Source organism: Rhea americana, unplaced genomic scaffold (assembly GCF_003343005.1).
Source record: "Rhea americana isolate MKP2758 unplaced genomic scaffold, rheAme1 scaffold_275, whole genome shotgun sequence".
NCBI classification, from domain to species: Eukaryota; Metazoa; Chordata; class Aves; order Rheiformes; family Rheidae; genus Rhea; species Rhea americana.
The window spans coordinates 112,019-138,730 of record NW_028186396.1 but is presented as its reverse complement, the minus strand read 5'-3'; the positions used below and the strand labels follow the sequence as shown (position 1 = coordinate 138,730).

The window sequence follows — 26,712 nt, the reverse complement described above, 5'->3', positions numbered from 1 at the left end:
GCAGCACGTTCCTGTGCAATTACCCCGTTCATGAACATGTAGCATTACCACCTCTGCCCCAACTGCAGCTCCATTTCCTCCTCTTTTTCCCTGGGAATACCCACATGTTAACGCACTTGTTATCTTTCCAGAGGAAACTTTTAGCTTTCCAGCTTTCATTGTTTCAAGAGCGCAGCATTTTGATGAAAGCAGCATAGAGGGGTTTTGGACAACAGAAGTTTATGTGAATGTAAAATACATCATCGTTATTGGCATGGGCACCTCAAAGAGCTTCATGGTGGCAATATACTACAGTGATTGCATATACAAAAAAACCAAATTACATTAGCAGTATTCAGAAGGTATAAAAGAGAATGCAGGTATCTCAGGTATCTTTCCAGATGAATTCTTACTCCAGCCAAGTGTCCACTTACTGCTGCCATACCACATGAACTGYAAACTATCTTGTTCTTATCTCCCGTCTTCTCTGATGATTCAACCTGGAAATATTTGTAATGCCTGCTRAAACCTGTCCCTAAAAGTTATTTTCTTTATGACAAATCTTACAAATAAAAAGAGCYAGGCCTCTAACAGCCAGGCCTCCTGTCTCTTACAAACAAAGTATTGAGGCATATTCAAAATGTAGGCAKGTTTCTCAACTCTGCAGTTTATTCAGTTTCCTTAAATAATAATAGCTTATGTCTATTTATGCATTCATCAAGTCAATTGATTTTAATATTTTTTTAATTGAAAATATGTTGTAGAGATTAGATGCTAATTAGAGAATATATGTATTTAAAGTAATTTATAAAATATTAAATCTAATAAAATATTAGGTTTTCATGATTAATTTTGCATTAGTGATATAACTATATTTGTATTAATTAAAATTGCTTGATAATATATTTTTTAAGTTACAGACACTACACGGCGCGTACCTTTGTAAAACTGATGTTTAAATTAGCATTGCAGCAAGCATCACAAGTATTTCCAGGTTGAATCATCAGAGAAAATGAGAAATAAAACAAACCAGTTTAACAGATATTGTGGTGCAGCAATGGCAATATTGTATGAATGGCAAGTTCACCTGGCAAAACAACTGCTTTATATTCTATACCTTAAAAAAATACCACATAGGAACTTATTAAATACTAGAATGAAACTCGATTAGAGCAGAWCAGAAATTTTTTTTAAAGAGCTACAGACATTCTTAAGCTCTCCCCAATACAAAAACGTCATAACTATATAATCAAYAATTATCATAATAAACCATCACTCGTTCTAGACACACAGTGAGAAAGAACAAGTATTCCATTTCTCAGTCTAGAAATCTGGCTAGCATTTACAAATTATTTTCCAGCAAATATGAATCTGATATCCAGCATTGTCAGAATAAAGGTTTGCAAAATATTTACAGAATTCTAAGAGCAAGTTCTTGCAACGTTCAGTTAGAAATTTGGGGAGCTCAGAATTCTTAGACAAAGAAAAGTAATATGGTACAATAAAAGCTGGTTGTCAAGCTATGATTAATTATATTAATTTGTCATTTAATGCTTGACAGTTGTGATACAGTGACGCTGAGGGGGGAATAGATAAAATTGTGGTTCACATGCTAATATTGCTCAAATGAAAACCCGCTGACTAAAACATACATCACAGCACATTTATTCAAAAACATTCTGGATTATACATGTATCAGCCTGATATTCTGCTATAATACTGCTTCAGTGAAACCAACTTGCCTTTCATTTTCTTCATCATGAATTTAAAAATCTATTAACTGTTTTACATGATTGTTCAATAGCTGCCTCTGAATGTGACAAAGGCACTTGGTCAAGAAAGGGAGTTCACTTCTCTCTTGGTTTTGTCTGAACAACTATGTGGCCAAAAAAAAAATCAGACAGAAGGTAGATAACAGTGCTGTGTCTGAGGCTTGCTAAAGAAAACTGACAGAATTGCTGAACAGAAATAAAGGGGCTTGTGTGACAGCCTGTATACGCTTATGGAGATTTTTGAGAGAGAAAGCTGGGGGAAAACAGAAAAAAAGCCAACATATTTGACACTAAGAGCTTGAGGCAAATACAGGAAAGAATCACTTGTAGTCAATTTGCACTGGGTAAATTCTATTACAGGCAATTCAATTAATAAAAGCTCAGAAAATAAGTTAAGAAATAACTCCATGCATCAGTACAGGCTAGGGGCTGACCTGCTGGAAAGAAGCTCTGCAGAGAAGGACCTGGGAGWGCTGGTGGATGACAAGTTGACCATKAGCCAGCAATGTGCCCTTGTGGCCAAGAAGGCCAGTGGTATCCTGGGCTGCATTGGGAAGAGTGTTGCCAGCAGGTCGAGGGAGGTGATCCTGTCCCTCTACTCAGCCCTGCTGAGGCCTCATCTCRAGTACTGTGTCCAGTTCTGGGCTCCCCAAGACAAGAGAGACATGGAGCTACTGGAGAGAGTCCAGTGCAGGGCTACGAAAATGATCAGAGGGCTGCGAGAGCTGGGCCTGTTTAGCCTGGGGAAGAGAAGACTGAGGGGAGATCTTATCGATGTGTGTAAGGAGGGTGTCGAGGAGATGGGGACAAACTCTTTTCAGTTGCCCCATGTGAGAGGACAAGAGGCAATGGGCAGAAATTGAAGCACAGGCAGTTCCGCCTGAACGTGAGGGGGAATTTCTTCTCTGTGATAGTGACAGAGCMCYRGCACAGRTTGCCCARASAGGTTGTGGAGTCCCCTTCTCTGGAGATCTTCAAGGCCCACCTGGTTGCAACCCTGTCTAACATGCTCCAGGTGACCCTGCTTGAGCAGTGGGTTTGGACTAGATGATCTCCAGAGGTCCCTTCCAACATCAACCATTCTGTGATTCTGTGAAAACAATCTAGGTATAATGAGCAATGTGTGTGTTCCTCTAGCAGAGAAATATTTGTTTGTTGCCTATGACAGTATAGATTGGACAGTGTGGAGGCTTTATTCTTTGACAAGCGTACATATCACGATGTGCAATTGTATCCATGTGGTTATTTAAACTGTGCAGCAAAGTCAAGTCTACTTTATACCACTGAGGATGTGTCCACTGTAACCTAGTAAGACACCCATCAGGGGAAGAGCTGATGCTCTATATCCTACCTTAGATACATATATTAAAATCTTCTGCTTTTTATTTGTTTTTTCAATATTGAATTTTTAATACACAGTTGCAAACAAAGCCTTCTCAATCAATTTACTCAGTWTCTGTAACTTTTTGTAGCCAAACCACTGGAAGAATCTGCAACCTCCATGTAAGCCATAATGGCATACACTTCATTTGAAAGGCAAGAAATAGAGAACCACTAAAATTCCATCATAACTTGCTTATGCTATTAATTTAACAATATATTGCTGYAGAACAAATAAAATAAATTATGTATTAGGCATTTGCACAATAAATCATAGGAAAATGTTTTTCATAAAACTTGCTGAAATTTGGAGACGTTTTGACTGTCAGAGCAAACTTACAAAACACCACAAATGAAACCAACATCTTCACTTAAAATGACTGATTCTGGCTTACCTACTAAGTATACTACATTTTCCCCTTATTCAAACACAAGTTTGTGYTGAATGTATGGGAACAAAAAGTGTTCAGAAAGGACCTGTTTAAGTTTTCAATACAGGCGCTCTCACTCTAAGTTTATTCTTGGACAGAATGTGTTACATAGCTTTGTTATAGGTGCTTTCAGAAGAAAGATTTATGACCCTCCTAGTGCCTAATATTTATCTTCTCCATAGCAAATTCTTTCTTCTCTAAAGCATGCCATCAGCTATTTCTCATCTCTTAAGTACCATGCCTACAAACAAATCAGAACACTTCATCTTTTAAAGCATATAGTGGTGGACTTTTGTTCAGGGAAGGATTAATATGGAGGAAGGAGTAATTATATTAACTTAGAACATTGTGCAACTAAGTTTTCAATTTATGTTAAAATTTCTATACCTAACTCAGCCACATCATTTAGCAGCCTAAGTCACAGCTCTTATTTTCCTAAGTTCTGCCTRTCAGCTTTAATTGCACTGCTTCAGTACCTGCAGAAGATCATGACCATTTTAGTAAACTGCTCCTTTTTTATAGTTATTGCTCAAAGTGAGGTGTTGTTTAATCAGGAAAACTGCTACAATAACTCACATTGTCACCTGCCCATTCTTTGCAAAGCACAAAAATTCTCAGGTGAGTTCTCTTGGAGTGCTCACTTACTCTTACCTTTTACAAACTGTAGCTAGGTGAACTTATTGAATTCTTGACTTACAGCTTCATTCCTGCTCAGATTTCCTGTATGGGTTCTCYAAAGCAAAACAGTGTTCTCCTGCAAGAGGCATGCTGCTGGCTACAACCTACTTGTCTATGAGTCAAYGAAGCATGAGTTTGTCACATGGTAAAGCAAATAATCTAGTGTCTGTAATGCAAGACACTTTACTTCCAGTTCTTTAAGTGAAAAGAATACAATACTGTTCTAGTAATTCCTTTCAGTTTCTCATTAGAATTTTTAAAGAAACTCAGTAGAATAACCCTTAGAAAACTAGTGATATTCCATAAATACTATTTAAAAGAGTACTTTTTCCTYGTGCCATACTTGTGCCTCAGAGATACTCAATAACTCTATACATTTGCACTGTTCTAACAAAACTTCTGTGAAATTACATGTTTGTGCAAGCAACAGCWAAGCCTACGACTGTATGAAGGAAGCAAAAATATCAATTTTCAAGTGTCAACATCAAATCTGAAGCAGGTCCCTCTTCAGCTGTGTTGATGTTTAATCTCTATATATTTTCAGAATTTAAAAAAGTAGAGGGTAACCACAGAAAAATGTTCTCTTCTTAGTAAAGACGCTTGAAGGTTTGCCAAAAATACTTTTTCTAATACACYTTCTACTGAAAATTAATTTGAAATATCTAAAAAATATCTAAACAAGACAAACGTGCACACCCTGTAATTACATACCTTACTAAGTTTTTCCATGTCTTGACAGTATCCTGCTGCCTTTTTCTGCTCTTTGGTCATTTCTGAAACAAGCCTCATGATAGTTTCTCTGTTAGCCTTGGACTCCATCTCATGGRCACTGATGGCTTCTTGAAGAACAGCAATCTGGCTTTTTAGTGTCGTATTTTCTTTACATATTTCACAGGCCTAGACAAATAATTCAAATATTAGTAAAATTTTAAGAACACTTAACAGTAATCTATATTCATCACAATCCTAATCATCCTAAAAACGTGGTGTTTAAGACCTGTAGGTTAGATTTATAATTGCATTCTACTATTCCATTTTAAAATAGTAGAAAGACATTTAAAGTGAAAACCATATTCCCATCACAAACCCACATCTTGGTGTAACGTGGTTCAGACTTATTTCCGCACAATCTCTATGATCTATTAAAGATGTAGAGAGCTACTGTCACTTCTGTGTATCTGTACTTGACATGAAGCAGGTCAGAAAAATGAAAACAGATCATGTAACTATCTTCTTGTGAAAGGCAGACAGTTTTGGTTTGGTTTGCTAAGATTTATGTTTCCCAAGGCTTTGGAATAAGAAACCAAAAGCTTCTTTTCATGCTTGAATTTTTTTAGGCACAGGGAGACTTGAGCTAGTAACAGCTATTTCATTAGCTTATTCAAGGATGGGGCCAAATAACTTGTGAGTTTRTGTTCTGAACAACTGACACCTTGGAAAAAGTAGTAATTCCAGGAAGATTCTAGGTCTATTTTGGCACAATATGCTTCCAAGAAGCCGAATAGATGAGTGTGGACACTTAAGAGAGTATACAGGGAAAATAAGGAATAAAATGTACCCTGATTCCTACCAGCAAGATGGTTCTACAGATTAAGCCAGAGCACTTCTGTCTTAAATTAAACCATAATGTAGAAGACAACCTAGATACACATACCATGACCCCAAACAGAAAAACAAGTAGTTATGTTTTCCTAAAGCACACAATTTTCAGTGCAAACTAGATTTGCCATCTAGATTTATTTATGTCACTAAACATAAGTCAACACATTCTTTATTAAGCTCTATGTCTCATTATTTGTTTAACTCAAAGCATGTATGAGTTAGTTTAACACTAAATATATTTGCCTAAAATGATAACTAGACAGATTGCAGTAGAGCATCTGTTACAATTTGAATGTGCTTGTAATATTATGACAGCAAAGACTGTAAGAAATCACTGTGACACATACTTAAATAAATAATAAGTTTAATTTATTAAGTATTCCTTAGAGCCAGAATTCTTATAATATGAATATACTAAAGCAGAATTTCCCCAAATAGCTGGTATGCTCCCAAGTGAGAGAAAAGTAGGGATAGAGAACACCAGACAAAAATGAGAAAGATGCATAAAATTAGGATAAATTGGCCTTTAGCTGCATCTGAAAGGCTAACAGATCATAAAAACAATTTTCCTTTCCTGAATGGAAGCTTAGCTTCCAGAACTTTAGAAATATTCTGAAAAAAGATAATAAAGTTTTATGATTATGTTTCAAATACATCACACAGCAATTTATAGCAATTTGTTACAGGACACAGTTAGAGGCTGTTTCAGAGTAGACCATTTCAGATGTTTCTACTTAATGGTACATTGGCTTTAGATAAATATTAMGAACTAGTGGTACAATTTATAGGTCATCTAGTGATTCTCATTGCTAATGTTTTAGGAAAGCTTTCAGCTACCTATCTACTCAGGGTTCATACTTAGGAACTGCTCGTTAATTAAATATTTATGTAGGTAAGACAAAACTGAGTTCAGTGAAGTCTAATAGTGTTCAGCATCTGTAAAATCAGGACAATATGAAAAACTGATTAAATAATGATTTACAGACAGTGYTGTCATTTAGCACAAAGATTTTGTCTTTGTCATTTAAGTTGTTGAAATATTTGCTTTATTTCTTTGATAAATATTTTCCTAAAAATCATATAGAAGTATGAATGCATTTTTTGTCAAGTCAAATATTTTTAAGAATTAAACTCATTTTAGGAATATCCACTGGAGTAATAAAACAGTGAAATGTTTTAATGAGTCTCATCAGTACCTAATAAAAAGCCTTTGCCTACACATAATTACCTTTAAAATTAAATGTTCTTGAGCTTCCTCTTTTTCTCTGATGTCCGTGTCCAAGAATTCAGAAAGCTGTACTAGCAGCTCCTCATGTTTTCTGCTAATCTTCAAAGCTTCAGTCTTACTTTCTTCACGCTCATTCAAACATTTACTAATCAGCCAAAAAAAAAAAAAAAAAAAGGAAAGCGCATATCAGGATGAATGTTCTCTGAAACAGAGTTCTAGCCAAAAAACATTATCCTAAGATTATTGCTAGCTTCTGCACATTGTAAAATGATCTTTACAAGTTGTGTGTGTTAAATAATTCTCTAAATGTTAATATATATAACTTGTTAGTTGCCTTATGCGTAAACATTTTTTCATCTTCACTTTTGATTAGCATTTTAAAATAATCCTCTACGATCCCATCTTACTTAGCAMAGGATTTCACTAAGACACAGCAGCCCAATAAACTTAACACAAGTGCACCCAAGATAATAGTAATGGAGGCTGCAAGTAAAAAGGTAAGTAAAAAGKGGAAGAAAGGGATCAAATCCCTGTCGGGGGTGGGGGGGCACCTGACAGTGCTGTTCCACAGACTCTGGGCGAAAAGCCCCCTCTGATGAACGGAAGTGTAGGACATCCAGAATATTTTACAGGCAGCAGCAACCAGAAAAGGGAGACAGTAGTTTGCTGTAGGCACAGCCTTCTGCTGTGTAACACTACACCCCAAAAAAGAAGATGAAAAAAAAAAAAAAAGTGTAATCCTCATCAGGCCAAAGGGGATCAAGTTAAAACAAACGAACAAGAAAACTATCACAGAAGTCTGCAGACAAGGCAGCTTCTTTCTCAGTTTCAGGACTCTCCAAAGGTACCTATCAGGCAGATACGCATCCCACATGACATATCTATCAGTTAACAGCCAAAGTTACCTGCACGAAGAGTAGGTATAGGTATTCAAGTGCTCTATAAAAATGAACAATGAAATAACAGAGTGGTTGATTTAATTCATTTGCATGAACACGGTTACATTCTTTTCATTGCCACAGACAAAGACAAGTTTAGGAAAAAAGTACTGGCATAGTCTATGTAGATAATAAACATATAGAAGTGCTAAACTTTGTTCATGGCACTGTAGCACTGAGCATCACTCCTGAGAAACTGCAAAAGAACAAATTGGGRAAAAAAAAATCAAAGAGCTCAAAATAATGATTTGTGAAATCCAGGTATCAACTCCAACATCATTTCAGAATATATAAGAATGAACAGAACTAATCAGAAGGAATTGTTTGTATTCTTGGTATACCATTCAACAGACACGGTCAGAAGGAACAGGTATCAAGCTGTTCACAGCATTTCTTAAACCCAGCAACATGCAGAGATCACAGATAATGCTACCAAACAGCAATGAAAAAAAAAAAAAAAAAAGAATTTTCAGTTCAGATTTATTCTCAGAGATAACTAATATTAGAACAGTACTCAGTGGTAAAAATGCAATTGGTACAAGAGCTAGAAATCTTTCAAGCTTCTAGAGGAGAAGCAAGGTACTCTCTAAGGCAAGTTCTTGACSAAGATTTGAGCACTAGAATAAAATGAGATCTAAGATACCCCCGAAGAGTTATCTGTTAACTTCAGCAACTTTATTTTAATTCTATTACAGTATTTATTTATTAGAGCACAGAATTGTTGTAAGCAATGCCAAGGTGGCCATTCTTGCAGTTTTAGGACTCTCTCTTTTTCACTTTTGCTTTATTTTTCTCTAGGATGGCAATTAAAGAAGCAACTGAGCACCATTCCATAATCAAAAACCATCATGAGACACTTCTGGGAAATACATGRCGGTCAGCAAAAGAGGCAGTCCATGAAAAAACATAAGATACTGCCGTAGAAAGGGGATCAGCCCAGTTGCTGTCATTGCTGCAAAACARAAGAGAGTAGAAGAATAAAAGAGAGAAATGAAAATCATTAATTACTTCTCTACATAGAATGAGGAAAATGTTGTGCAATACTGCACAGCACACACACTGAGCCAAAAGAGCGCTATTTTATGCGGCATGCTCTGGCCCTCAGATTAAAAGTACCTCAGTTTCCTCACTTCAAGGCAACCGATATTCTCCTCCATTACCCCAGCAAAACTAAGCTGCAAGATGGCTACTAAACTGCTGTCCTGAAGAGGGATACATCAGAAGTGGAAATGTGGAGAATCCAGAAATGGATACACACATATACACTACTGTATTAGACTGACACTTGTATATCATACTTCGTATGCAGTCTAAGTACCTGTACAAGCCTGATTCAACACAGGTGTCAGATTTACTGCCAAAGTGGTGCCCAGATGACCCGCACACATCTAACTGATGGCCCTGCTTTGAGTGGGGGGTTTGATCAGATGACCTCAAATGGTTCCTTCCAACCTAAACTACTCCATGATCCCACATACCAAAAATCCACACCTCAGACCATGTTGAACTTGCTGTGTATGCACTATGGAGTTGATCTGTGCTGTTATCATCTAGTACTTCTGACATCCTGCAATTTGATCAAAGTTACTGTGTTACAGAGTAGCTGGAAATCCTGGAGGAATGGAGGAAAGCCTGAATTCCTGTGCAAAGCAAAACTTCTCAGTGGGGAAAAAGTACCTGTCTAGGGAAGCCCAAATGTGCAGCAGTRCTAAGACAAGCTGTATATACCACAGGAAACATCTGGTCTCACATATTAATGGTCAGCTTAACCTTCAAGAGGACTTGAAATATCATAAGGCAGACAGCTTTTTTCAAAGCACTAACAGATTCATGAAATGTTTGGTATTACATATTCAAAGAGTCTTCATATTAATAAGAACTTTTATAATGTTAACAATGACTTTCCAACCTTTTATCAGATTCTAGACAATTTTACACATAGCCAAGGCAGCAAAGCATATATTAATTACATTCTTAAAATGTACAGGCTAGTTTTGGAGGCAAATTTTTCTGCAAGTTAACAACGATAACATAATTTAAATATAGATTTTAATCTTTTAAAATTATTTTTCCTTTGTAATCTTTGAATSAAAAATAAATGAAATTCACTCCTTAAAGCCAGGGCATGAGAACTTCACATATCATTACTTGCAATGTATTTTTTAAAGTCCATGCTACTCTGCAATGACATAATAAGCCTTTATATGGATTGCTTCTTGGTGACTGCCATTTCAGAYGTGTTCAGTTTACAAATTGAAAAATATCTCCTTGTCTTCTAAGCATGCAAACTGTCCTGTGGCTCTGAAAATCAAGGCACATCACATACAGAACTGCAACTGCTTCTAAAAATAAAGAATCTGAAGTACCAGGCACACACTTGATAACTACGAACAACCTTAATTACCTTCAGTACAACCATACAGGTATGAGCACCTAGAAGATAGGCAATGAGATACAAAAAAAGTGGAGCATAGCTCTTTCACAGTTTTGCTAGCTCTTCAGAACTAATGAGCAAAGAGAATGAGGAAAAAAAAAGAAAAAAAAAAAAAAGCTTTTCACACTTCAGGCTCTAAAAATACCATGGCAATAGTCCTGTTGAGTAGAAAAGCACCATTTTGAATAGGAGAGGTGTACTTCTTGGAAACCAATCACAGAATTCATTAAACATTTTTGATTCTATCCCTGGGTATAGAATGCAAATGTGCATTTCATGCCTACTGACTTGCTCTTTCCTTCTAGAAATTAGTGGTGAAAATCTTGAATGTCTGTTTATGGGTAGTCATGTGCCATGCACTACTAAGGTGGTCAGAGTAAGCAACTAAAACTCACTAAGTCAATATATTGACTAGTATTAAGTGGGAGGACATAACCATCTGAATGAGAAAAAGGATGAAGGAAAAAAGCTTTGAAAGCTTACCCTCCCTTTTTTCCTTCCTTTTTTGCTAGCACTCTGGTGGTATACACTACGTGTGCAGTGAACTGGATCTGGGATTGGCATATTTAGTTATCACTTGGAGCAGTTCCCTGGTCCTGTTCACCATGTGGCCAYACAAATGGAAGTGCCAACAAAAGCAAACCAGGCAAAACAGAGCAGGCAAGTAAAGGACAAGACCACACTGGGGGTGGCAGCACAAATTTGTGCCACATAACTGTAACAAAAGCCTACTACTATGAAACTATTTTGAAAGTTTTCTCCTAGTGAGTCAAGCAAGTAGGGTAAGAGATCCTTCTTTCTTTCGGTCAAAGATAGCATTTTAAATCTTAACAAYTGTTATCTTAGAGACTGTGATGTTTACTATCCTGTAAGGATGTMTAATATACTTTTTGGCTTAACTATTCTTTTGCTTACATTTGGATTATAATCTAAAATCTTTGGCAATCCACATCAGCACTCTCCAGGTAGGGCTTTTGGCAAYTCAGCTGGTAATAAACAAGCGCAATATAATAGATTTCTCCAGGTTCTAAAATAACTTAATTATCCACTTGAAATTCACAAAGCCTGGAAGAGCTGTGCAAAATACTCACTTGGGAAAAACAGACATCTGGTAAACACTCATCTTGCKCTTTGCTAGACAATATTAAGATGGACATTGCATTCTCATTTAAATACCAGCCYTGTAATGGTTACAAGAATGGAAAAAAGCAAGGCTTTCGACACTTTCTCCCATAACATCCTCTTAGGCAAGCTCAGGAAGTGTGGGTTAGACAASAGGACAGTGAGGTGGATTGAGAACTGGCTGAAAGGCAGAGCTCAGAGGGTTGTCATCAGTGGTGCAGAGTCTAGTTGGAGGCCTGAGGCTAGTGGAATGCCCCAACAGTCCATCTTGCTCAACTTATTCATCAGTGACCTGGATGAAGAGACAGAGTGCCTCCTCAGCAAGTTTGCTGATGATACCAAGCTGGGAGGAGTGGCTGACACACCTGAGGGCTGTGCTGCCATTCAGAGAGGCCTGGACAGGCTGGAGAGCTGGGCAGAGAGGAACCTCCTGAGGTTCAACAAGTGCAGGGTCCTGCACCTAGGGAAAAATAACCCTAGGCATCAGTACAAGCTAGGGGCTGACCTTCTGGAGAGCAGCTCTGCAGAGAAGGACCTGGGAGAGCTGGTGGATGACAAGTGGACCATGAGCCAGCAATGTGCCCTTGTGGCCAAGAAGGCCAGTGGTATCCTRGGCTGCATTGGGAAGAGTGTTGCCAGCAGGTCGAGGGAGGTGATCCTGTCCCTCTACTCAGCCCTGCTGAGGCCTCATCTGGAGCACTGTGTCCAGTTCTGGGCTCTCCAGGACAAGAGAGACATGGAGCTACTGGAGAGAGTCCAGTGTAGGGCTACGAARATGATCAAAGGGCTGCAGCATCTGCCCTACGAGGAACATYTGCAAGAACTGGGCCTGTTTAGYCTGGGGAAGAGAAGACTGAGGGCAGCAGCACAGTTACTGCCCACCACATAGCCAATCCAATCAACAGATATGTATCTGAAAAGGCATCACATAATAAGGACAGGCAAGGGCAATAGACTGCTGCTGGAGATAGAACTCATCACAACTGTGCTATGAAAAGCATAAAGTTTACATCAGTGCCATACTTGGAAATACCTGCATGAGGAAACCATACCTTTTTTTTTTTTTTTTTTTTGCTGCACTCAGAAACAGACCTCTGTGCTCATATTTGATAAATAAGGTTATACCAAGCTGAGCCATATCTTAATTTTTCCTCCAGAGGACACAACTCTTAAAACCTTATTTATGGTCTAACAACTCAAAACAGAAGACTAATTTCAATACCTTCCACACACTCAAGTAGAATGATTTTGCAAGGCACCAAAACAGAATTCAGGAGGCCTGCAATGAAGTCTACCTACTGACATATTTTTCTRTGTTGACAACTGCTATATTCTGTCATTGCAAACACAAATAGTTTCATAGCTCATATRAATCTTACTGAAGTTCAGCATTTTGCTCATGAAGCTTCTCCTTCAGCTCCCAACTCTCCTTGAATACTTCCTGAGCTCTCAACTCAGTTTGCTTTTTAGAAGTGGCGAGCACACTTAATTCTTCCTCCATCTCTTGAACTCGGGTTTGCAAAGACATAAGTAGAGAAGTCTGTCTAGCGTTGTTTTCCTTGTAGCTTTCAGCTTCAGCCTTCAGCTCTTGAAAAGAGGCTTCTTTAGAGACCATTTTGGATCTGAGTTCAAGAAGCTATAAACAGAAGAATAAAAAACACAAAAAGAAAGGAAAAGTCTGTCCAAACTGAAATATCAAACCACATTAAAAGTTTAAGAATGTGACAAGAGACATTTTGGAACAAAAGTGTCAGTTTTGTATTGCTAAGAGACTGGGTGGAGAGAGGCAACTAACTTTCTTTTCAAAGTAGAAAAGAATAATAGTAAAAGGGGTTAGCAAAAAAAAAGCTTCTGTTATGTAATACAACTTTTTAATATAATCTCCTACAGGAAGATAAATACATTCATAATTTCAGAATTTAGGAAAAGCCAATGTAAAGGTTTTCTGCATAACCTTAACTCACATTCSTTACACATATACAGTTGCAATACTGTTAACACCATCACTCCCACCTTCTTGCCCGTTTCCCCACTTTTGCCAATTCTAGTTCCCAATCACACAAATAATTTACAGTTGCTGGGAGCAGCAAATATAAAGGATCCTGTTTTATGAGGGTGGAGCATYGCGTTTTGATGATTTGCAGCCTTTTCAGAGGCAATGAAATTTTTCGAGTTGTGCTCTAGGCAGCCTCTTCTCAGTATATGCAAACAGTTATTTTTCAGTCCAACCCAATGTAGCTGGATTTACACAGAAACAGAAAGACTCTTCGGGGAGGGTAGGAAGAGATCAYTGCCAAATTTCAAGAACTTGTTCCAAAGATGATGCTAGATCTTCCCAACAGCTTAAGGAGTTCATTTGTTTTTCTTTTCCCTCCCTGAAAATTTTCAGTTATAGTACCATTTTCTACTCAACTATTTCTGCTACAAACATCTCCAAAAAGTGAGCTTGAGGCAGACATGCCAGGCACATAAAATTTCAGTGTTACTATTATATGTTGTTAAAAGGAACAAGTAATTGAAAGCAGAATTTTTGTTATAAGAAGTGTTAAGCCACATTTAAGCTTTCCTTACAACTCAGTTATAAGCAGCAAGATATAAGGTGACCYGTTAGCTCCTAGTATATAAAATTAATAGGCACATAACTAAGCATTAACCGCTCTTTATGATTTGCATTAAGGTTTTTAAGTTGTGAAAAATATTTTAAGAAATTTAAAGATATTACAGTGTAACTTAGGAGGTCAGAATAAATTCATGGTTCTACCAGAGTCTAATCASTTGGAACAAACTCCAGACACTCTGAGTGAAATTTCAAGAGACTAGTGAACCATTTGAATGGTTGTTGCCTTGGAAAAGGGATGTTCCCCACCATGCAACTCCTGCCTTCTTCCTTGCATTGCTCTGGGCTCTGGTACTTGTCTGACTTCTCAACAAAACAATTTAACTCACTCAGCTGAAGGAAAAGAATTCACTTTTTATGGAGAAGAGATAGGCAGGAAGAGTGTAGGTTTTTTGAAGATCTAAYGAACATAGTGTTTATAACACTGACRCAGAACAACCCTTTTGAAGAGGAAAAAAATATCAGTCTTACTGAGAACTGTCTTGGAACCACATTCTAAATCTTTAGATTTTGTAGCATATCTCCCTCTCTTCCTACAATGCATTTTTACCACCGACCATATGTGGTTGCTAATATTCATGGAGATACGTGGTGAAAATTAGTCCTTCCATTCAAAAAAAAAAAAAAAAAAAAAAAAAGACTATTATTTTTAGCTGGATCAGAAAGCTGATATGACTCAAGCTACAGCAAAAAAGGTACTATTGAGAAGTCAGGTAGATAGACCACCCCTTCAACAGCAGCTCAGTCTCTGATCAGCTTACACTGCTAAAACCCCTCCTCTGCAAGCACTAGTTCATCAGACACTTCAGAGTTGACATAAATCAGCATTGTTTTTGAGGAAAGCAGCTTTGACCCTTCCTAGGCTCAAATGTTTCATCTCCATATTCCACCCTCTTCTTTGTGCTATGCAAAAATATTTATAAGGCTATGAAGTAACATAGCCTGGGAAACTGATTCGGCTAAAGCACAGCCCAGAAGGAGAGGCTTTATTCTTCAGATGAATCATTTCCCCAACCCAGTGTGCTGTATAACTACACAGATATTCATGTCAACCCAAAGGATGAGGCAGTGTGGGGAAGGGAATGAGCAGCTGAATGAACAATAGAGCTGCTTTGTTTGGCAGCTGGACCAAGTTATTGTAGCTTAAAATGTTCATAATCTTAAATTTTTCTGTGGTTCAACTCCCCATCTGCAAAATGGGATATTTTTTTCTTCTGTCCATTGTTTTTGTGGTCAGTTTCAACAGCAGAAAGGGCAAGAATAATCCCATATCATGAGTTTTACAGAGCACTCAGCATAACCAGACTTTGACCTTAACTGGGTCATGAAGGTCTTTATTAACAAGAGCATGAGCAGCTGCCTTCTTGACTATTCTTTTGCTTTTGCAATAAGAATGTTGAAAGAATCTATAAATCACTCAGTTATGCTGGCAGTAAAGCCATTCAAGATTTCAAATAATATAGAGAACAAATTATTTACATGAGAACATGAAGTTTTGAATGACTTTTTTAAAATGATAAGTAGAGTTAAACTATTGAACCTATATAGCCATTAAAGACCTTTTACAATCTTCACAGTATTTTCAGGATCTTTACAGCAGTTTCAGGATCAACTGGTCAAAGTTCAGCTCAGCCGACACACACTCATCCCTGTGGTTTTAATTTGATACTCTATTAATAAGTCATTCTCCTATAACATTACATATTCTTGCTGTTATCCGTAATAAAAGAAATTTTATCTCATTGGCAGACAGAGCCTTTTTTAATGTTCACGTGTTACAGAAGTGTATCTCAAAGCACTTTACAAAGTGCAAGAGAAATACACATTTGTAAAATGTACAAATGTTTAAAGTACTAATTGGATGATGAATGTTTCAAGTTTCTGTCATGTTTTAGGTATACATATATGTTATGCACACACAAACATACATTCACACACACATATCCCTAGATCTATGGATGCAGATAAATGTATGCAGCACTTCATTTCTCTCAGCAGCAAATATCTTTGCCATTTTAAAACTGACCAGTGACTGCACTGTAGAATCAGATTAAATAAGTCCTATTCAGCTATATATTTAAAAAGAGTGAAAATATAGAAACTCTGAAAATTGTCTAAACAAATCCAATTGTTCATTATAAATGTTACTTCCTCCAGTTGCCTACCTTACATCTCTCCTGAGTTACCATCCCCACAGCAGAGAGAGCAAAAAATTATGCTTATGTGTACTTTAGTTACTCTAGTTACAATCAGCCTTATTAGCTCAAACACACCTTCACTGGCAACATAAGAAATACAAATTYTGGGAGCTGTAATTTCATTAAAAAGGAGAGATGAGCGAGGATGGAGCTACACATTAAGTCGCCAGCAATAACAGGATGACAATAATCACAAATTTTATACAGTCACAATTCTGAAGTATTAACTTTCAGGTTTAGTTACCAAATAGTGTATTCACACAAAGATAATAATGACCATGGTAAAAGACAGACTCTAGTGCCAATATTTCAAATATACAGTCATAATAAGTTCTCGGATACCGAGCAACCAGAGTAAAAAATAAAATAAAAATAATAAAAAAAAAAGTTATGAGAAACAAAAATTCTACATCAAAAGACAAGGACTTTTGGACTTCCTAYGAATATTTTATCCTCTACAGAAAGTAACTGTAGAGAATCCTCAAGTCTGGAGAAGGATTTGGAGGTATTTTAAAATGTACCTCTGACTGGGCACAATCATACTTCACCAAAAGTGCTGCAAGTTCACTCTGAGCAGTTTCAGCTGCAGCCCGATATCGATTCATCTGCTCTCTAGTGACAGGAATATCCGAAGGAAAGCAATCATAAGATTCCTGGGAAGACAACACAAAAAGAAAACTATCAAACATCACATTTTTGCATACCTTTGCTTCRGTGTTTGGTGGGCCTTTTGAGCTACTAAACAGCATTTATTCCAAGTACCTTATTCCCACAGTAACTGATTCTATTAGAGTAAACAGTGACTTTTCTACCAGTCAGCACTTCCATCTGCAAGTTCAGTCACCAGTGTCTTTAAGGTGACAAAGTATATCAGCAGCGCCACTTACATGGTTGCTGCATGACTAAATATGAATATATATAAAGTATCCTTGATGTCAGAGAAAGACTTTTTTATTCTTTACATAAGCCCATTACCCCTAAGAAGTGCTGGGCTGCTCTGTGTATCTATCTAGTTTAGCAGTATGGAGGAGAAAGAAAAAAACCAATGAGAAAATAAAAGTCGAAGTACGCAATCATTAAGTTATCTGACTTTTCTCAACCCTGCTTCTAGCTGCTGCTATTCTTGCCTTTCAACAGTTCCCTTTATGCAATGGGCTATAACCACTGGGCTAATGAAGCTGCAATGGTGTAGTTCTGAACCCTCAGTTTTATTCTTTATAAAGGTATCTTGCAGCACTTAACACAGAAATTGCAGTTGCCTTAAATAACACCAAGTTAATTTAACTGATAAAAACACAGAGCGCGTGCATGTGGGGGGGGAGTAAATGAAGATACATGGTAGCAACTCCTGTACAGAGTTAGAGCATCTCTCTCAGTATCTTCTTTCCAACAGCAACCTTAAACAGAACCCTGAGTAAATACCACATGCTTGTGCTGTATGTTCTCCTTCAACAACTCCAYAACCTTCAATTATTTACATCTCAGGTTATTCCCTGTAGTTACTATGTATTTAGTAACCTTCAGAACGTTCCTCTTCTASCAACTTATCCAGTCTTTTCTTCAATCCATATAAACTTTCATCATCCAAAATGTTGTTTGGCAAGGAACTCTACAAGTACATCTTATGCAAAGAATCACTTAACTTTTCAGTGTGGCTTTTACTACTTACATTTCATGACCTCCAATTCTTATGTTGGACAAGATGGTGAAAAATCAGTCCTTTCAATCTTCTCCATGCCTCAGCTGTCTCTTTATCAAGTTAAGGTGTCCATACCTACCCAGTCACTCCTACCTGCTCCTCAAAGTCACTTTAAGGTTTGCACAGTTCTGCTTTTATTTCTAACCTGCCAAGGTTAAAGGTCTTTTTGAACTTCTTCACTTAGAAACAAGTTCAGCTTAGTGAATGATGGTTTCTCCTCCCTAGAAGTCATCATTGCCATACTGACCTCCTTTCATCCTTTTTCAAGCCCTTCTAATAGATGGYAAGCATTGGCTCTGTGCCTCCAGCACAGTAGTATCCTTCAGGCCACTTGTAAGGCTAGAGCTCTTTTAGATGCACATTTTTGACTTGTCAAAACAAGCTCTCTCACGTATGCTCTACTATAAAAATGGAGAATAAGTGTAGTGGATTTCTTTGCCTTTGATATTTAAATTTTTCCATACAAAACTTCAAACTTGAGATGTTGATAAAAACTTTGTAAGACAGAACTTTTTTTCAGATCAATAGTAACCACAAAACTAAGACATTAACACCTTCAGAATAGTACTATGTTTAAGTGATATTTGGGAGCATATAYAGCAGAGGAGAGGACATGAGATTTTTATTCCATCAGCTTCCACAGAAGACTGAAGCCAAACTGCCATCCTAATGCTTTTAGTACGCATCAGGAACGCACATCTACTCCAGGTCATGACTGCTATTGAAACTAGGTATCCAAACAAGAGAGAGACAAGGTATTGCTTGCACTTCATGCTGACCAGCAAAGGCATTATTTTTGAAATACACTCTTTTCAAGCAAGACTTGGAGATACAAATTCTTGAAAGCCATTCACAATTTCTTAATGGGCTACAGTATCTTAGTATGTAATCAGTATTAACTCCATATGGAAAAAGCTGCACATTTTGTATAGGTTTATCTTACTTAAAATTCATTCTTTATTGTAGTGTGAATTAGATGAAAAGTTATTTCTAGATAATTACCTGAAAAGAAAATCTTACTTTGGAATAAAAACTATTTCAGTTCCAAATACAATATTACCCTCCTGTAATAAGTAAGCTTGTAAATACTGTTTCACAAGTATAGATTTAAATATGCATTTTAGTAGAAAAGCAAGAAGCATTTCTGTGGTGGGCTGCTTTAGGAAAATAGCATCACTGAATAGTGATAGAAAAAGTCCATGAGGGATGTGATTAAGAGAGCAGCCAAACACACAAAAGGGCCGCTGAAACAGACCAAAGCTAGATGGATTTGATTTATTAAGTCCCTCTGCAAATTGTGCAATTGTTTCAGTTCTGGTTAGAGCACAAAAGCATGCACGCACACACACACAAATGTATTTTTAATTTGCCTGTCAATAAACCATCAGTGTTCTATGGATTAATAAGCAACTTGGAATAGTTCATAAAAATATTCAATTAGAAAAAACAAACTCTACATCTGTTCAGTGGACAATATAACCCTTACCAAAACTACTGGGAGTACAAATAGTTTTCTGCTGCATCTTATCTTCAGGGCATGATTAGGCTTTAGAAAGATTTTTTTTTTTTTTTAAAGAGAAACCCATACCAAGAGGGAGCAGCACACACAGTTAGCTCTGTGCGAAGACATCTCAGACAAAAATTTTGCTTATTTCCATTCTCATATGCTATTCAGACTGCATGAGTGGAAGACCAACTGAAGCACAAATTGTGTTTTTTAAGAGAAGACTACTGACTGACTTGAAGACAACTACCTGAGATGTAAGAAAGACAGAATAACTAGCAGCTCAGTTGAGATCATTTTGGTCTTTTTACTCTCCTTTCCCTACATTTTTCCTGTAATTCTKGACAGTAATTTAGGCTGTGAAATCAACGCACTTCCAACAAGGCCTTCTCAAGCAGAATTATAAATGAAATGTCTTACTAATAAAATAATAAGCGTCACATTTCCTTCCTGCCAGCCCTCAAGTACCAAGGTAGCCTTAAGTGAGCGATTACTCACCATCACTACTAATAGCTATTTCAACTTCAGATGGGCTTAAGAAGTTATGGAGCTTTTCCTAAGAACTCCCTTCTTTTATACCAAAGAGGGTGTAGCTCAGATTGCCAAAGCTGAGATAAGGAAAGCCATGTGCCACATGTGGAAACAGCCATCAGACGGCTTGATAAGAAAGTTCCAAAATACTTAGGTTTCATGATGTCAGAAACCATGACTTTAAAGGTGCATCCAGAGTTTATAGGAGGTTAACAGAGACTCTTGTACATATAAAGTTAAAATGTGACATGCTGCCCTTCTGCTTTCATGTATATCAGCTTCAGTTTTCAAGTTGAGATAAATCAGAAACTCAGCTCCTACCTACTCAAAATAGCAAAAAGAAAGAACAGTTTTCTAAACAGACTACCATCTAGTGAAATAACCCTCTCCTATCAGAAACATAAGTAAAAAGGCCTAGGAAATAAAGCAAAATTGCTAGTTTGGACTATAATAGAATGTAAACAACCTTAGATTAGTACATATAATATTGTCAACTCTTTTTTTCATCTTTCTTCAGCTTTCTCATATACACTGGGTTAGATCCATCCAGTTCAATCACATCGATCTCCCTCAAAAAAACTCAGTTGTGCTCCTTCAAAAACACAGGAGTTGCAACTCATCAAGTCAGATTGATACATACAGTATAGCTCATGGTCACATATAATACAGGACACAAACTCTGAGATAAAAGAGCTACTAATTTTCTCAACACCTTATCATCATTCTGAGGGAGTAAGGCAAGGCATGTGCTGTCTCTGATACTTTGTCTGCCTTTTTGCTTTACTCCACTTGTTGTTTAATATCACTTGAAATCTTCTGAAGAAGGGATTTTTGTTTCATTCTGTAATACAACAGGGCTCCAAAACCATAGCTTGAGCTTGGAAACAGTAATAAAAAGATAAATACTTTTATATTACTATATTATTGTATATTTTCTTTTTCTTTCCTTAAACAAACACAACCAATTTTGACTCTACAGACAGAAGGAATAAATCTTAAAATTGACAAAAGAAAAGATTATAGACTGTTGCCAAAGAAAGAAGGCCTCTGTTCCTCAGTAATAATCAACACGAGAAAACCTTTTATAGCTGGAACTTCTGAAACCTACATTTGTCATATGACTAGATTTTAAAGGGATGAACTTTAAAAAAATGGAAATGCAAAGATGGAAATACAGTAGGATTTAAAATAGATTTAAATGAAGCCAGGTGCAAAAGTTAGAGAATCACGATTTCACTCACTCACAATTTTAGTGAGATTTACTATAGAAGTAGTTCTCTGCATCTTGAAGTGCCTTTGTAAATACGAAGCTAATCATATATTGCACCACCACACTAGAAAAGTTAGTATAATTATATTTTTGGCAGGGGATATGCATATTTAAGTGAATAGGTTTTTTTAATCTTTTGCCTGCAGCTGTTCACAAGTCTGGTAATTAAACATACTTGTATGAAACCATTTCATCAGGCATGATTCTACTGCAAAGATAAAACTTAGTAGGCAGATGTGGCACTTCTAAGTTTCTCTGGAAAAAATCAAATCTAATAGCTCATCAATACTATTTAGTTTATACTGAATACTGTTAAGGCAATAAAATAAATAAAATGTTAAAAGAATTAGAGGCAATGGACAGGAGAAACCTTCATATTCAAGGCCCGCCTGGATACAATCCTGTCTAACATGCTCTAGGTGACCCCCCTGATATCCAGAGGTCCCTTCCAACCTGACTGATTCTATGATTCTATATATTAATACTCAACCACTCCGGTTTGAGGGAGAAGGAGGGRTGTCTCACATTTGCTTTATGAACCTTTGTTAATCACTTTCTATTCACCTGCAAGAAAATGAAGCTTGTCGTATCAACTCAAATTCTAAACAGAATTTAAAATACGTTTACAATATTTATGAGTAATACCTACTTAGACTTTCAGCTTTATTAGTAATTTAAATGCAAGAGTTGTAAAACTCAGCTTAGAGGCATTTTTTCAGCAGATGTAGTTGATCAGTACAGTACATGAAGTTGGTGTTGCTGTGAGGGGATTTTTGTTTTGAGTTTTCTCTCTCTCTCTCTCTTTTAAAAAAAATAGCAACTTTCACCTTCCTGGTACCCAACTTCTTGTTATTGAATTAGCAAACTTCACCTAATTTCAGATTGGCAGAACTTCAGTAATACTCGTTTTATACCTCCTTAAATACTTCAAAAACCTTCAACCATTCAGGTCGCTCATTCCCATTCTGCTTTTGTCAACTTTTCTTTTATTAATAAAGCCCTTTCCCGATGCTCCTCTCTCTAATTTCAACCCTGGCAAACACTGCTGCCACTGCTCCCATCCCTTTCCCAAAATATACATATAAATCCCTACTGAAACAGAAAGCCCTCAGTAAAGCATCACCCTAAGTGACCTGCCAGCGTATTCTTTCCCTTGCCTCTTGCCTATAGCAGACATACACTACTCAGGGCAGGGGTTCCCTCTTCCCATTTCCAAACCACCTAAGTACATTAGGGTTACCATGTCAAAAACAAACAATGAGTCACAAACCTTTGTCGACTCCGTTCTTCCCTTGAAACTACAGGGGGGGGAAAAAGAGGAAAAGAGATTGAAAATTAGAATTAAACTGATTTTGTGAAATGAGGATATAGGGCATTCCAAGATTTTTCATAACCTGCTTCATTAAACTAGTTCATAATTTATTGTCAACTAAATAGGGTGAAAAAAACAGAAAACTGTAAGAAAGCTTTTCTAGTAAACCAGAAGCTTTGATGGCCTCCACAATATTCAAATTTTCATCCTCTAGCTAAAATAGACATTTTCACTTTGAGTTATAATCACCGTTTCAGCTGCAAACATAGGCCTTTGGCAGGTAGAACCTCCTTCTGCAACTGCTTTATATGTATTGCTATTGTTCATTTCATCACAGCTTCTTTTTATCCTCTATCTACTCTACAGTAATAAATCAAGAAAAACTAAATCTGCCTAACAAGCATGTAATCAATTTTAATTGGTTGAACGCACYCCTTTCTCCCTAGACCATAAGTTAACTAGTAGACCATTTTTAACTGTACATTTGTACAGAACTTAGTAYACAATTGGACACACTGGGCTATCCAATAATCACATACCTAAAGACAAAGGGCAAATTTGAAAATAAGACAATTGTACAAATTCCAGTGTCATAATAGTTTATATTCTGAAAGCAAGAAAATGAGAGATCCTGAGACTATAATACTTCTTTCTAATATGACCTAAATTAATATTCATGGATGTAGATATACCTTTAAATGGTTTTCATTTCTGAAAATATGATGCACTTTCTTAACACAGTACAACAGCTGATTATTATTTGCTGTCACCAGAAGATGACAACATCTAGTACGAAGTATCAGGGAGACTGCATTGTTGAGACATTCCCACCCAAAATTAGCTCCTTAAAAAATTACAAGGAAATTCAGTCCCCAAATATCCAAYTGCTTCTGTAGGAGGCTAAAGTGTCCTATAAATCAATGGGGATCCATAGAAAATMATTTTGCATGGTCTGAAGTGCTGAAAAGGGGAGCTTAAACATTGTGTTCTGACTCTATTGTAACAGCAGCAARAAAGATAATATTAAAAGTTTGTTTTCCAGAATCTAATTAGTTTAGTTTTCTGATTAAACATTTGAAACATGTTCCAACAACACCATTTTCAAAACTTTGCTGTAAAATTSATAGAAAAGACAAGAGAACTGCTTCAGCATTCACAGATCATATAAATTTTATTTTGGAAAATAATCTACTTCAAAATAAGAAACAAGTTTAGGAGTACAACTTTTCATAAAATCTGCAGGAGAAAAAGGAAGTCTCACATAAATAACCACAAGTTCCATGAAAATCAGGAGRCTGAACCCTGTTCAGACATTAATTAGTGAGTCAAATAAAGGGAAGGCAGGCAGAATTTGACTATTACACGTTTTGCTTGGTAAAAATGACCAGCCAAGCAGCATGCACATAGCTTCAGAATAGTCACTGCACCTAAACACACCAATGAGTGTCAAAACAATAAGCCATCAATATACAATAAAGCAGATTGTTAACGCAAATGAAAACAGACAAAAATCAGATCTACTCAGGAAAAAAAAAAATCTCTGTTCGTAAATAAACCAGCTTCTATGTGTRTTTTGGATAAAGTTAATTCTGTGTAATACTTAGCAAAATTTGCCTCCCCTTGGAGATCTAAAAATATTTTTAATACTATATTAATAGCATTTTTAAATTCGCAGGTAATATTTCAAAACCATTTCAGATTTATCAGTTACTCTTTCACATTATATCAGCTGCCAGATATGTCTCATTATTTTTGATCACTTTCAACTCTATTTTCTTCCTGCTAACAAGGTCAAACTCTTCACAGTTTTTGTGTGTTCAATTCCGAAAAAAGGTTTTTTGTTATATACCTGCTATTTTTTTTCTTTAAACACATTAGTACACTTTTCTAGAAACATACAAAACTGAAGTGTTTCCAATAGCTCAAATAAATTACCAGAGAAATTTTCTAAATGCCTTTCAGGAGAACAATGCTCAGTGCTACCTTCTTTTACAGTAACCATTAAAAGGTATTAATGAAAGGTAAAAACCACTGTCTTTGTTATTTACTCAAGAAGCCAATTTCAAACTTGACTAATAGGCGTAAACAGAAGTTTCAGGACAATCAAAATTTCAGTCTTACCTTCTACTATTACAAGCAGAAGTTAACATATTTCCATCTTTCATTTTCCTTTCTGTCAGGATGTGCTGATTTTGCATCTAAATATAGTAAGTTTAATGTGATAAAACACAGCAGTCATCTCCAGACAATTACAAGGCAGTAGCATATCACCTTCTGTAAACGTTGCTTAATATGTTTTTTTTGCATTACTTCATCCTTTAGCTATACAGTTAAATTAAGGAATTTGGATTCTCTCTGGTGTCTTGTCTCACCACTTTTCCAAAATGAATGGTGAGGAAGAGCTGACGTCTTTAGTCTCAAAATAATAAAAATTGCTGGAAAACTTACTAAGATAATGTTTAGAAGGAGYAACGTGTAACAAAATTAACTGCTTAGGTGGGGACTAAGTGGGATTTTTTTTTATACAAAGCTTGTTGTTTTACTGTCTTTACTTGATCAACTTGATCAAGTTAGATGACTTTGTAAGAAGAAAAATATATTAAACCATCATACAATGCCAACACTCCTGCAATTCTCCTACAGTGTCCATTTTACTACAGTTAACAAATGGCAAATGCTCTAGATGTAGTTAAATGCATGGGCATATACACAATTCAGACTGATTAGCATTGTTGATTAATTATAAATTGAGGCTTATAAACCACAAATCACAGTTTCTACTATAGATCTGAATTTTGACAGTATTCTAATGTTTCCAAGCTCCCGACTTCAGGTGAGGAGGACCTGGGACRGGGTTACTACCTATTCTGTAACTAAACAAGGCTAATGAAAACTTTTCAGTCAGGCCCAAACTATTGTATTGGATAGCAGTAGACCTTGTGACGGTCTCAACAATAGAGCGTAATTACAAAATTACATTTCACTATTAAGGAGATAACCAGTCATTCAGACACTAAGGTTGTTCCCCCTTYAGAATAAGAAACTGTTACAAGTTTCCGACTGTATCTTTAGCAAACAGTTTGATCCATCTTTGCAATCAATATACTTGGGCGTCTCCTTTAAATTCACATCAAAGACAGCAAACCAGGAGGAAGAAACGCAGAGAAATTCTTAGATAACAATAAATTCCTACTACATAAAAGATACTCCCTTTCCCAGCACTTAACAAGAAGGGGGGGGAAGGAAAGGAGAAAAAAAAATAGTTCTTGTCCTTGAATTTGTAAAGATAAGCCTGAAGTTTACTCAGCAATAACTGACGTGGGTATGCAACTACAGAAGTTATTTACGTATATATATATGTGTGCATATATATGTATATATATGTTTTATATATACGCACATACACACACACAAAATCAACTAAACCGCACAGGTAACTCTCCAGCAGCCAGGTGGTGCCGTCAGTCACCTCCCCGGGGCCTGCTCCGCCGCCCGGGAGGGGATTGGGGGGGGGGAGGTTACCGCGCAGCACCGCGGTACCTCCGCGGCCTAGACGCCCCCGCGTCACGGAACCGCAGGGCGACCGCGGCCGCCCGGGCCCGCCGCTGCCGGTCCGCGCCGCCGGTTGCTTAGCAACGCGCACCGCGGCTTATCGCGAGAGTCGCGCACGGGGCTGGGAGCGGGGCGGGCCACGTGGGCGGGGCTTGCCGAGGCCCCGCCCCCCTCCGCGGGGGTGCGCAGGCAGCGGGTGGGTGGTGTGCGAGCTTCCAAACCGGCCGTTACCAGGACACCCAAGCGTTTCCGTCAGGAAACAAGTTACTGGATTTAGCATATTACACATTTAGGCATAACAAGAGGGGTGGTCGGTAGCATAATACATAAAACACAGGCTTTTCCTGGCGTTATGGGGAAGTACTGAAAGCACACAACAGTAATACAATTAATTGCTCACATATAATATTATTAAATTAATGGGGAGAAGTTCATGTGTTTTGAACTGCTACAGGAAGATTTTTT

The 26,712-nt window shown here is 37.1% G+C and overlaps 1 protein-coding gene across 1 annotated transcript in view; it reads right to left on the bottom strand.

Moving 5' to 3' along the window:
- Positions 1-26,304, bottom strand: part of CCDC170 (coiled-coil domain containing 170) — a 45,354-nt gene extending 19,050 nt beyond the window's left edge. The window contains exons 1-7 of the mRNA XM_085308422.1: positions 26,236-26,304; positions 24,817-24,893; positions 22,654-22,681; positions 16,901-17,032; positions 12,944-13,200; positions 7,071-7,215; positions 4,952-5,137 (exon numbers count right to left, since the gene is read on the bottom strand). Of these exons, the coding sequence (XP_085164548.1) occupies positions 4,952-5,137; positions 7,071-7,215; positions 12,944-13,200; positions 16,901-17,032; positions 22,654-22,681; positions 24,817-24,893 (825 nt within the window). The 5' untranslated portion in view covers positions 26,236-26,304. The remainder of the gene's footprint in view (positions 1-4,951; positions 5,138-7,070; positions 7,216-12,943; positions 13,201-16,900; positions 17,033-22,653; positions 22,682-24,816; positions 24,894-26,235) is intronic.
- Between the last annotated feature and the right edge of the window lie 408 nt (positions 26,305-26,712).